Source organism: Gopherus flavomarginatus, chromosome 10, assembly GCF_025201925.1.
Source record: "Gopherus flavomarginatus isolate rGopFla2 chromosome 10, rGopFla2.mat.asm, whole genome shotgun sequence".
Taxonomy (NCBI): Eukaryota; Metazoa; Chordata; order Testudines; family Testudinidae; genus Gopherus; species Gopherus flavomarginatus.
Window position 1 is genome coordinate 42,255,441 of NC_066626.1, and position 12,194 is coordinate 42,267,634.

Consider the following 12,194-nt stretch of genomic DNA (forward strand, 5'->3'; position numbering starts at 1 on the left):
GAACTGTATAATATTCTGGCTGTATATCATCATCATTCCAGTAACCCTCCGCTTCACTCTAAACTCAGCTCTCATGAAGAGGATGTGTTTAAGCGGGAAACCAGAACAAACGAGAGTTTTCAGAGACTCCAGTGGTTTCTTGCCTCCGTGATAACTGTGTCAACAAATATACTTAGGGCTTCACCAGGGACATAACCAGATCTAGCTAAAGTAGAATCTGACTAGGCTAAAGTAACATCTGATTAGACTAGACTCTTGCTGGGCTAGGGTCTGGCCGTGGATCTGACGGGGTTCAGATCTCACTGCTCCATCTTCCCCCTAGTTTGCCGTATTTATACATACTGCTGCAGTGTGAATACTACAATGGCAACACTCTGTTTTGTGTAACCCCTCCTGGAGGCTGGTTCCTTTTTGTATTTGTTCCCCCCTCCCCGCACACACTCCTCCTTTTCAGCGCACGTGTCACATGTGAGGCGCCTCCTGTGTCTTTGGGTTCTATGGAACACGAAGGGATACAGTGTGATTGCGCACTTGATTGGCTGTTGCTAGGTGACGTCGCCTGCCCTCACGTGACTGGTGTTAAATGCCCGCCTGGCAGCTTCCACCGCGGCAGACAATCGTAAAGCTGCTGGGGAGCTAACAGAGCTGCTGCTGCCGCCGCCGTCCGGTGTCTGGGAGAGTGTGCGACCGGGCTATGATGGTGACTTCTCCAGCAACAGAGTGGGACCTCCAGTGATCTTCTCTGGGCTTCCAGCAGCAGCGTCTCTGCTCTCCCTGTACTTGTACTGACTGCTGAGGGGCTGAGGCGCCTTTCCCCCTCGCCCCCTGCTGCTGAGGCTGTCTCTCCCCCCTCCTCTACATTTGGGGAGGGAGGATCAGGATGACTGGAGTCTTTGACAGTCTAGTCTCAGATATGCATTCAAACCAGATTACCTCCAACAGTTATCACCAGCATCACCAGCACAGCAGCCTGCACAAGTCCCAGGAGTCCCCCACCTTACCCGTGTCCACAGCCACCGACAGCAGCTACTACACCAACCAACAGCACCAGCACGGAACAGGCGGAGGAGGAGGCGGGTCGCCCTATGCACAGATGGGCTCTTACCAGTATCACGCCAGCGGCATCAATGCGGTTCCCTACTCCGCCAAAGCCGGCTATGACCTGGGTTACACTGCCACTTACAGCTCCTATGGACCCTACGGAACCAGGGCTTCCCCGGCTAACAATGAGTCTGGTAGGGCTAAGCCTCTGGGGGAAATAGTTTGGGATCAGCTGGTGTCAAACAGAGCAGCTCCATTGCTTTAGACAGAGCTTCGCCTGTTTACACCAGACGAGAATTTGGTCCATTATTTTTAAAAGTGTCCCTCTCTCCCCCTCTCTTTTTTAAGGCGATCATGCGGCTCTGGCTGCGGATCACTGGTTTGGCGAGGGATGGGAGCAAGACGTTAGCAGGGGGATGGACTAGCCACGTTTCTCTCGGTAATTCACGCTGGGCCCATGCCTTGCAAATGGCCCGGAATAGGATGCATGGGGAACAACGTCTTGCAAATCAGCTGCCTTGTGTTGATTCCAGGTTAACTTTTCCCTACAGCATGCCTGGTGAGTGATGGTGGTGATTGTTGTTGTTATTATAGCAGAGAAGGAAGAATGCGAGCCCGAGGTCAGGATAGTAAACGGGAAGCCAAAGAAAGTGCGGAAACCCAGGACGATCTATTCCAGCTTCCAGCTGGCCGCTCTACAGAGGCGTTTCCAGAAGACCCAGTACCTGGCACTGCCCGAGCGAGCTGAACTGGCGGCATCCCTAGGCCTCACCCAGACCCAGGTAAGATGCCCTGGTACTTTTCACCCTCTGAGTGAACTCCTGGCCCTGTCGCATTCAGTGGGAGTTTTGCCATTGACTTCAACAGGGACAGAATTTTCCCCTTTAGACCTTGCACGCCGCGTCCTGCAGCACAGTCTGCGCCTTTTAGCGCTGGTTCAGAGGGGACGTGGCATATTCCCTGCTGTGTCTCACCCTATCTGGTCTGGTTGTTTTTCCTGCCCGCTGTTACACATTCAGTAACAGAGAACCCTGTTTGCGGTTCCCTAGTTTGCGCTCCCAAGATGATTAAATGGGCCCTGGCCCTGACCTCACCTCATGTCCGGGGGAGGGAGGCGCGGGGATTAACCAAACTAAATGTTGTCTGCTCTCCGGCATACGGAGGGGTTGAAACTATTGACTGGTCCTTCTTGCTCTCTTTAGCGCCCGGTTCCCTGCCCCCCTCCCTCCCCTCACTCCTGCATGCTCTGCCTGGCCCAGCTGAGGATCACGGAGCAACCCCTTTGCTCATAATAACCTCTGGCTTCAGTGGCTTGCCATTACCCTGCCAGCCCCCACATACCCAGCACCTCCCCAGCCCAGCTCTCACACCTGTCTGTCCGTCTCCCTTCGGAAAGGTGAAGATTTGGTTCCAGAACCGCCGGTCCAAGTTCAAGAAGATGTGGAAAAGCGGCGAAATCCCCTCGGAGCAGCATCCAGGAGGCAGCGTCTCTCCCCCCTGCGCTTCGCCCCCAACCTCGGCCCCTACCTGGGACTTTGCTCCACACCAGCGGATGAACAGCGGAGGAAGCTCCGGATCCAGCCCCAGCGGCGGAGCTGCCGCTTTCCTCGGTAACTATTCCTGGTATCACCAGGCAGCTAACTCCGCTTCTCACCTGCAAGCCGCCTCTCCTATCCTGCAGCAAGCGCAGCCCCATCACCATCACCACAGCGCGGCCATCAGTGCAGGGACGATTTTCTAACTCGGCGGAGAAACTAGGCAAACAAGCCCAGCTGAGCAGAGATCCAGGGGGATCAACCCCAACACACACCCGAGCGGACTGAGGTACAGACACTGGTGCTTTGATGAAGAATTTCTTCAGCATTCAACGCCTCCCTCTCCCTCTGGCACATTAAACAGGCGAATAACTCTTGCTTTGTTCTGACCAGGGTTCGGTTACCTCTGTCTATCTCTTACTCAGTGTCTCTGTTCCAACTCGCAGACTAGTTCCTCGCTTAGGTTTATTTTTCTCTTCCCGTGTAGTTCGCAGCAAATAGAAAATAAAATCCCCCTTCCCTCCTCTCCTATTTTTCATCAAATCACCAGTGGATAACTTTTGTTAATTTTATTTTTTAAAAGTTTATAGGTGCCTTTGCGGATGACCTCATTTTGATGTTGAAAAAGATAAATAATTTTTATATGTAGATTACAAAAAAAACCTCCCGAGTTTAAATTATCTTTTTTAAATGGGTACAGGACTATCGTTCCCGAGGAAATGTTTGTAAATAAAGCTGTCTGTGCAGATTTTTTCCTGTTTCCTTTGTATAAAAAAAAATTCCATTGGATCAGCCTGTATTTCATTTTTGGTTTTGTGACCGAAGTGTGGAAACTCCCAGCTCCCTGTGTAGGCGCCACACATTCCTGATTATTTTCACTGTTTGATACGTTTTCTCTTTGCTGTCAAAATAAGCTACTGATTTCCCCCTCACAGTCGTTGTTTTAACCTTGAAACAAACTAAAAGGTACTGTTGGTTATTTATTATGGACACAAAATACTCTTAATGTTGCTTTTACAATAAGAGATTATTTAAATAAATTATTGTTTTCACTGTACTTGGGCTGTATTTCCTTCGGGATCCAGACTCTCACACATTCTAGACACCTATTTACACTAGCCCCTGCCTCTCTGCAAACTTACCTTGCACATCGGCGTCTTACAGCCCAGCCCTGGAGGAGGGGTCTCTATGGTTCTAACGTGGCTTTCTTTGCCCTTCTTACAACTGCTGCATTGAGTAATTGACCATCCCCTCCTCCCTTCCCCCTTCGCTTCCACAATAAGATCTCGCCCCTGCCCGTCGGCAGCAGCCATGAATCACTCAGCAAGCCCCTAGCAATGCCAGACTCTGCCCCGCCCCCAGTGCGCTGGCGCCACAGACATTTAGTCCGGGACTGTCTCCTGCCAACTTGCAGCTCCTCCGGGCCCCAGTGTGACACACGAGGCGGCGGCACTGGTAACCGATTCCAGCCCTGACCAGTCACTGCTGGACGCTGCTCCCCCAGCCCCAAGAAGTTTTTAAATTCATTATTAACTGCCAAGTTCCAACCAAAATCAAGGGCCCGGCAAAGCCTTGGGGCTGCCTGCGTGCTGCTCGGAGGCGGGTTGGGATCCTGCAGCGTCCCTGCTGTGCTGGGCCTGTAGAGGTGTGTGCGCCATGGGACCAGTGACCTCCATTCAGAGCAGGCCGAAATCCCACTCCTCACCAGCCACCTGGGCGCTATACAGAGCCCTAGGTCAGCCCTTCAGTCAGTGCAATGTGCGGGTTGCTTACATTTCAGACGGGTGAGCTGTTCTTTACCAAGCTTCCCCAGTGTGGTTACCAATAAAACAAAGATTTTTTAAAAAAATAACACCAACTAGGTAGGCTTTAATTTTGCTCAGTTGCACCAGTGTTAATCTGGAGTAATTTCTATTGAAATTAATGGTGTTTTAAACCGGTCTAATTGACTCCCTCCCCCCCCCCCCAGCGTGGCCTAACTTGTCATCAGGAGCATTGTTTAGTTTCAGCTTCTGGCTGCAGGACAGACACAACTAATCGTTGTCACTTGACTTTACTGTTCAAGATCTCCCTTTGTGTGGGTTGCCAGCAGCGCATGGGGCTGTTTGTAGCCCAAAGAGCCCTGTTTTCATTGCATGAAAAAAATAGAAATGCTTCTACTGCCACCAACTTTTGCAAAAGCTTTTATTTTCAGTAAACCGAACTGTGGGTCCTAACCATCTGCCAAAGTCCCTGGAAGAGGCCCCCCCTCTAACAAGATGTTAGTCACTGCTAACATTGCATGCCTCCGGTGCTGCTCTTTGACACGGGCGCTTTCGGGCAGAGAGCAGCGCTGTAAAATCATGCTAATATTTGATGCAGCCCCCAAAGTGCTGTAACATGAAAGAGCCTTTTGGCAAGATATGAAGCGAGGCACCAAAGAGCGCTGCCTGGAAGCAGGCTGGAGTCCAAACCCAAGGGCCTTTTTATCTGTTGAGACGCTGTGGCTCTTGCTGTTGTTGCTTAGCAAGTGGAGCCTTCGGCCCCCATTAGCGCAGCGAACAGAGGCGGGAACTGGCTGGTGCTGAGGCCTCTGCTGCAGACAAGATGATTAAGAGGCCTAAACCACAGCCTGGGGCAGGGAATGTGCAGCCCCAGTTGGAATCACGCAACAGGCCTTGGCATGAGAGCGGGGCGGGCGGGACAGGCGCTGGGGTGGGCTGGCTTGGCCCGTAGACACAGCGGAGTCGCGGAGCCTGGCAGGGCAGATTGCTCCGGGGAGCCACGAACACACTCACCCCGGATGAGACGGAGACAGGGAGGAGGGAGGGAAAAGAGGAGAGAGTGAGCAGAATGAAAGGAGAGGGGGGACACGGAAAAGAAAGGGGGAGACAGGAGAAGAGCGTGTAGGGGAAGGAGAGAATGATGGGAGCCGGGGGGGGAGAAAAAAGAGACAGGAGAGAAAGGGAGCGGGAGAACATGGGAGACAGAAGGGGGGGAGGAAGCGAGAGTCTCCATAGGCGCCTTAGGCAAAGCTCTTGGAAACATTTCTCACAAGTTGCAGCTCTCTCCGAGACACAGGGCCCTGTGATCCGGCTCTACCAGACATCCCCTCCCCCGGGCATGAACGGGCCTTCCAAATGTGCTGATGACAAATGGAAATGGGAAAGAGTCAGCTCCCCTGCATCCACCGGGAAACAACCCGACTTTATCAAACCCATAATCTTAATTGTAATCCCTTTCTACCTGCACCAGAGCAGTGTCAGGGGGAGCCAGGCCAAGGCAGGTACTGGGAAAGGCAATCTAGCTAACTACCAGCCTCTGCCTTAGCCACCGCACAGCCTCAGGAGTTTCCAAACTTCTAGACAGGATTATTTGTGGCCAGGGGTATAGGTTTCATGTTTCGCTTGGAAGCAAACCACTGAAATAAAACCAGGCTCGCTGGAGCTCTGCAGGCACTTTGGGGGCGAAGAGAGAGTTTCAAAGACAAATACCCTGGAGACGATGGGCATTGAACCTTCTTGGTTTCTTCGCAGTTCAGCAAAGACCTAACAGAAAACAACCTCCCCTCCCCAAACTTTTCAGTGTTATCAGCAGAGACAGAAATGTGGGTTAGACCTGACGGCTTCCTCATTGCACTCAGGCTGTAGGGTAAGAAATCGGGACTATCCTTCTGTGTGTGTGACCATTTCCGAGGCTCTTCAGTGAGGTTTTGAAGGGACACTTGAGCCGTGTTTGTACAGAAATGGAGGAGCCTTTTTACACTCTGCTTTTGCTTCCTAATGCCCGCTTTGAAATGCGCCGTGTGTGCCGCACGCCAGGCGCCGCGGGCTGGTTTAACAGCAGCCCCACCTTTTGTATTTCCAGAAATAAAAGACGTCTCTCTTGCCACAGCCTTATTTCAGCCCCCGTCACCACATACCATGCAGAGAGGGGCTTGCGCCACGAGGTGAAAAGCTCGCAAAGCATTTGCCCGCTCGCTACTCACTTCGCCAACCTGCAACAGGCAGCTGGGGGCCCGCCCGGGCACGGGGTGGGTTTCCGCCTGAAACCAAGAAAGTCATTTGCTAACTTGGTGGGCTGTGCAATGAAGTTCTGGTAGCAGCGCGTCTAGGGAGGGAGTGCGCCCGCCGCACTCCCGCACCGCGCGGCTTTCCTGGCGCAGCAGCCAGCGCTAATAAGGGCTGCGCGCTGGAGATGGAGCTTGTCCCGGTTTATTGGGTCCAAGCGCCCGCCAGGCTAGTGACACTGCAGAACAGCAGGATGTGGGGCGGTGGCAGGGTTCCGATGCCTCGGGAAGCGGGACAGTCTGCATAAGAGGGATGTACTTTGTGATTGCTACATTACGAGATGCCACATTACGCCCTGGGGCTGTCAAAATATATAGCGGTGTAAGCGCCCCACTGCGAAAGGGGAAAACTAGACGATCGCGCCAGGAAGACAGACTGACTTTTCCTGAGAATCCTTTTCATTTATTTGATTTCCATGTAATCCAGATACCACCTGGACTGGCCGCTCCTGGGCATTTCCCAGTGTCTCATCTTTCAAGCCATTGCTTTGAGTTCCCAAACCAGTCCTCCCCCCCTCATTCATTTGGATGGTTTTTATCTTGCGCTGGGCTTGCTTTACACAAGCGCTAAACGCACGTAACATTCACTAGCGGGAAGGCGAAAATACATTGAGATACTTTGCATTCAGGCACCTCTTTTATTATTGTTTCCCCATCTTCCTGTCTTATCCACGCTAAGTGGGGTGCCCCCAGACCAGTGAGCCCTGGCCAGCCTCTGCCACAGCTACATTTCGTTCAGGCTTTGCAAGGGGCCAGCACCGTGACCATAGAACACTTCATACGCCCGGAGGAAGAGCTGCACTCTAGAGCCACGAAGCCCTGCTGGGCACATCACGTTTGCAGGCGGAATAAAGGGGGTGAGGTGGGATGGGAGATGATCTTGGGGTGGGTTCAAGGTTCGGCTCCAAAAGTTGTGCTGTGCACGGGAAAGCGGGGCTAGAGATTTCAGTTCTCCCCCACACTCTCTTGCACCTTTAGCAGCAAGCGCGCTCGGATTTGCCTGGACTTTCTCCTGTGACTTGCTGTTGGAGGGCTTCTCCCGCCGCGCCCTCTTTTCCTTGGGGGTGGAGGGGTGGCTGCCACCCTAAGGCTCCAGCAGTGGGTCAGAGCTGTGCAGCACGCTCGGATCTCCCTGCTGCATTGACCCCGGGTGGGGAGGGGGATGGGGAGCCGAGCCGAGCCAGAGAAAGAAGAAGGGTGGGAGGGAATCTGGTGTAATTAACTTCTCCAGCTCAGTTACCAGATTGAGTCCAGGGGGACTCAGCCCGGAATCCAACCTGAGCCAGGGGAATCATCTCCCTGGCAAATTTGCAGGGGGAGGCTGGTGAAATTTTGCCATGGGTAGGCAATTTACTCATTTGCCTCTATTAAGAGAAAAGGCATGAGAAATTGAATTAAAGCAGCTCTGGCAAATGAGTTACTTGAGGCATGAATGTCTTCCCTAACGCTGTAGCAATCATATGGCATTAGACACTTCCGGAATCCTATAGCCAACTTGAAAAATCCCAGACCCCCTTTTTCCCTAATTTTTGCTCTGATCTGTAATTTTATCCACATTTGCACTAGTTTGAGCATTCTGGCTCTCCCATCTGAAAGCCTGCAATTACTATATAATTCTTCGCAATTTCACATGTCCTAATATGGACTGTAATTTTTGCGCAAGACAATTTCCTGCTATTTCAAGCATCAACATTGTCAAAGTTGTATGTACATAATAAATGGGAATATCAATGCATAGTTTTTAGCATAACATCTTGACTCCTCGATAATTATATCCGTTCGGAGCCTACGCAGAATTAGCCTGAATTGCATGGTAACTGCTGCTGCTTTAAAATTTTTAAAAATTACTCATAATTTTCCCAAAGATTACCAAGATCTCGAGTGCACAATGTCATCAGCGTAATGAAGAGTAAACATTTATGCTAATAATCTGCAATTTTTTTCATCAGCTATAAAGACAGAGGCTATATAGCAGAAAATTTCAGTCATATTCTGCAAGAGCGGAGCTGCAAAAAAGGCTCCTGCTCTCAGAGGCATCTTCATCTCTGGGGGATTTCAATCCACATTTGCACTCTCGGGATATTATTATTGTGCTTGGCTTCTTTTTTTTCTTCCTCTCCATCCTCTCTCTCACTCTTTTTCTCCTATAACTTAGAAAAATGCCGCCTTCCATCCTTTGATTTGTTGTAAAGCACAGAATTGTGTCCAGATTAACTGAAATTGAAACTGAAGGTAAGGGTGGCAACACAGTTTCATTTTTCTGAAGGGTGGATGAATGCGCTGTGTCGATAAGTTTCCCAGCGCGGGGAGTAGGGGGGGTGGGGGAGTGATTATATATGCACCAACTAATTCTTCCATCAAAACTTCTTGTCAGTTGTGTCAGGATTATTAAAAGGGGGGAAACCCTCGATGCTCGATATCTAAAGATTCATAGTGCAATGGGGCGGGGGGGTTAGAGGAATCTAGATGTTGTTGTTCATGGGGTCTCTGGTGGATGTGTACAGAATATACTGTGTTTGTGGAGCTGCTGGATTTCAGTGTTTGCTTTGGAATAAATCAGAAATAAGAGAAGTGCAAACAAGCGTGCAGCGGTGTGATGATCGCAGGCTGCTGACCTGTGCGATCAAAGACGATATTTCCTCCCACCTGTTTTAATAAAGAGGATGGGCTGCAGAGTGGGGAAATTTGTTAGGAGAGGGGAACCTAACGCACAAAAGAGGAACCTGGTTTTATTGATTACCGTTTCTTCTTCTAGTTGGTGCTGAGCTGAACAGTTTCTTCTTTGATATGTTTTAGTTAATTTAAAGTGTATTTTCTGGTTTCGGTGATTTTTCGCAAACGTCAAAATTATTCACGGATTAATAAATATGGGGGGAGGTAAAGACAAATCGAACTTTTTCTCTGTTGTGAAACTTGTGAGGGAGCTGCGGGGAAGAGAGCGGACTGTGGAAGGATATTTGATCTGGACGAATTGTGCCTTTATTTTTAACACGGCAGGGGGGAGACAGATGTAAACTGGTTTGGACTCTGATTTTTAAAACATTTCTAGATTCAGAGGCTCTGCTCTGCTCTGCAATTAGACTGACACATGTACAAGAGCCATTCAGGGAGTTCTAGAAGACACGCCAGAGGATTTTTTCTTTCTCTTTTTGGTAGAAGATATTAAAGGGATATCTGTTGTTTGGCAATTTTGCTAAGTCTGTCTTCATTACTTCGACATTGTGCATTTGCTAATTTGGAAGCCCCTTCCTATTGACAGTCTTGCTCCATACACCTGCAAGCAATTTGCAGAGCTCCAATATAGGAGAATTGCAGAGATGGCAGCTCACACCTATTTTATTTTTTTTTCCTTCCCTTTTCTCAATGCACAGCAAATTTGGCTTCCAGTGCGTTATCTCTTTTGTTAATGCAAAAAGATTCCCTGGGCGAAAAAATTGCTCATAATTACCAGAGAGATGGGGAAACTGCATTAGAATAAATAAACCTGAAATTACTGTAATTATGTTGTGTTTGATGGGCTCGGCTTGTAATCAAGAAGAGAATACAGTGAAATGATGCTGACCCTCTTGGGTTTGCAGCTGTACGCACACTTTGGGGTCTTTTTTAGCAGAAAAGAGTCATTTTGATCATCATTAAGCGGTGTGTAGCCTATTTCAGAAGTGTTTGAAAATGAGGGCCACATTTTTTTCCGACAGGAAAAAAAAATGTCCCAAAATTGCATTTTGCCATTTACAGACCCATCCGTACGGCTGTGTTTGCAGGGTGACAATTGGTAAAGGTATAATAGTCGAAATCAGTATTTAATCATTGTAATGAGGTATTGTTTCAATATAAGCACCTTTGGATTATTCATAGTTTAATTAATATCCTCATTATGAAAATCTTCGAATCAGATATTTGATGAACTACTTGCCAGCAACAAGGCAGAATTAATTAGGTCTGTATTGAGATTAACATTTTCAAATGTACAATTACAATAGACTCTAACTCAAGACCGCCTAGTTGAGAGAAAACTAATAATTTCTCTATTTGAACCGTTAGCAAGACGTTATTGAATTAGTAGAAGCTAATATATCTTAAAGTGTTCCAATATGCTTGACCACACCGTTCTGTTCGGTCAAAGGCATTTGGTCTCTGACTGCATTAGGCTGGGGAGTGTGAGATCTGCATTATTATCTATAAATAATGTAGCCGCTGCGTCAGACAATTATTGTTCAGCTAGGTGCTGTTAGTTGCTTAGTGCTCACATTTTAGCCGGTGTCATTGCAAGAAATACAGAGTGTTTCTCCAGGCAGAATCCTTCATTCCCTATGAACTCAAAATGCAGCGGATCTCCGTTATCTCTCCCCTTTGGTCTCCTGCTCCGGATCTCCCTTATCTCTCCCCTTTAGTCTCCTGCTCCAATATTGTGTTTGCCAGTAACTGCACCCCGTGCCTTATCTTTTGAACGTACATTAGACATGACCACATCATTTGATCACTCATCACCAAGAATTGAAAAATGTGTGCGTGTCACAACAAAAATCGATACAATTTATCATTACCTCCCTCCACACAACCTCCCGGGAGGGATTCCCCCCAGTATGGAAACTGCATGCAAATCCCCATATTGCAATCGGAATAAAAAGCAGATGCAGCGGCTTCCTAGATCAAATCTACCATGTGACAATTCTGGTTTGACATATAAAGCTTTAACCAAAATTACAGCTGTGGTCATCTGATCTTTGCAAAGCCACTTTAATACGTTGTCATATCTAAGCCCAAACCTCGGTCTTAATAACTCTTTACATTATTAGAGTAGTTTAGTCAGAAAATTAAATTTTGCAAACTAGCTACTGTGAGCTACTACAGAACCATGTAACTGGCTCGAGCTCCCTTCCCACCACATCTCCACTGACTTCCATTTGTGACAGGACTCCCCTATTTTATACCTATTTAATAGCCTTATTAACTTGCAAATTTCCTGCGGCGATTGTTTTGCTTAAGGTTGTGGGGTTTGAGGGCAAACTGTATCCTTCAGAGCATCCCCGTGATTGCTGGCGGCTTGCTCAGAAACATGCTCCTTCGTTTCCTGCCCTGACCAAGTGAGTTTTCAGGGACAGCAAATCTCCACCGGCCCACACAAGCTGCGTGTCAGAACTGCTCAGATCCAACATGCGGAGGAAGGGAAAAGCTCCTCTGCACAATAATCCCTTGCCAAATCCTTGTACCAGACCCGTCGCCCCTCCTCCCCCCCGTCCCCAACACCCCCCACACAAAACCAACCTGCCCCCGCCCCAGAAAAACGGTAAAGCTGGCAATGCGCATTACAGCTCTGTTCCAATAACACGGGGAGGCATTTTCGGAGCCTACAAAGCCTGTGGTGCACAATTTGTAGCGGGATAAACTCTGCTTGGGGTCTTTAAAACTAGGCCTGTGCCCCGCTTTAGTAGGGCACCCAAAAACATGGCACTCGCTTGAACAAACGATCCAGCCTCCCGCGCCCACTCACACACCCAAGGGCTCCAGGGAATATTTCCCTTTCTCCCCCGCTCAGTCTTTCCCCCTTCCAGCCGGGCAGCGGCTCCTAC

The 12,194-nt window shown here is 49.1% G+C and overlaps 1 protein-coding gene and 1 long non-coding RNA gene across 3 annotated transcripts in view; both read left to right on the forward strand.

Moving 5' to 3' along the window:
* The first annotated feature begins 633 nt into the window (after nt 1-633).
* On the forward strand, nt 634-3,561 carry DLX2 (distal-less homeobox 2). Of its 2 annotated transcripts, none has more exons than XM_050916729.1 (3): nt 634-1,235; nt 1,636-1,823; nt 2,438-3,561. In XM_050916729.1, exons 1-3 carry the CDS (start codon nt 881-883, stop codon nt 2,780-2,782), a joined length of 888 nt encoding a protein of 295 aa, XP_050772686.1. In that variant the 5' UTR covers nt 634-880; the 3' UTR covers nt 2,783-3,561. The 2 variants fall into 2 exon arrangements, with proteins under 2 accessions (XP_050772686.1, XP_050772687.1); XM_050916730.1 differs by having other exon boundaries at nt 1,639-1,823.
* Nucleotides 3,562-8,631: 5,070 nt separating this feature from the next.
* The window catches only part of LOC127030376 (uncharacterized), a 133,126-nt gene continuing 129,563 nt past the window's right edge, over nt 8,632-12,194 (forward strand). The window contains exon 1 of the long non-coding RNA XR_007768380.1: nt 8,632-8,856. This is a non-coding gene — a long non-coding RNA (uncharacterized LOC127030376). The remainder of the gene's footprint in view (nt 8,857-12,194) is intronic.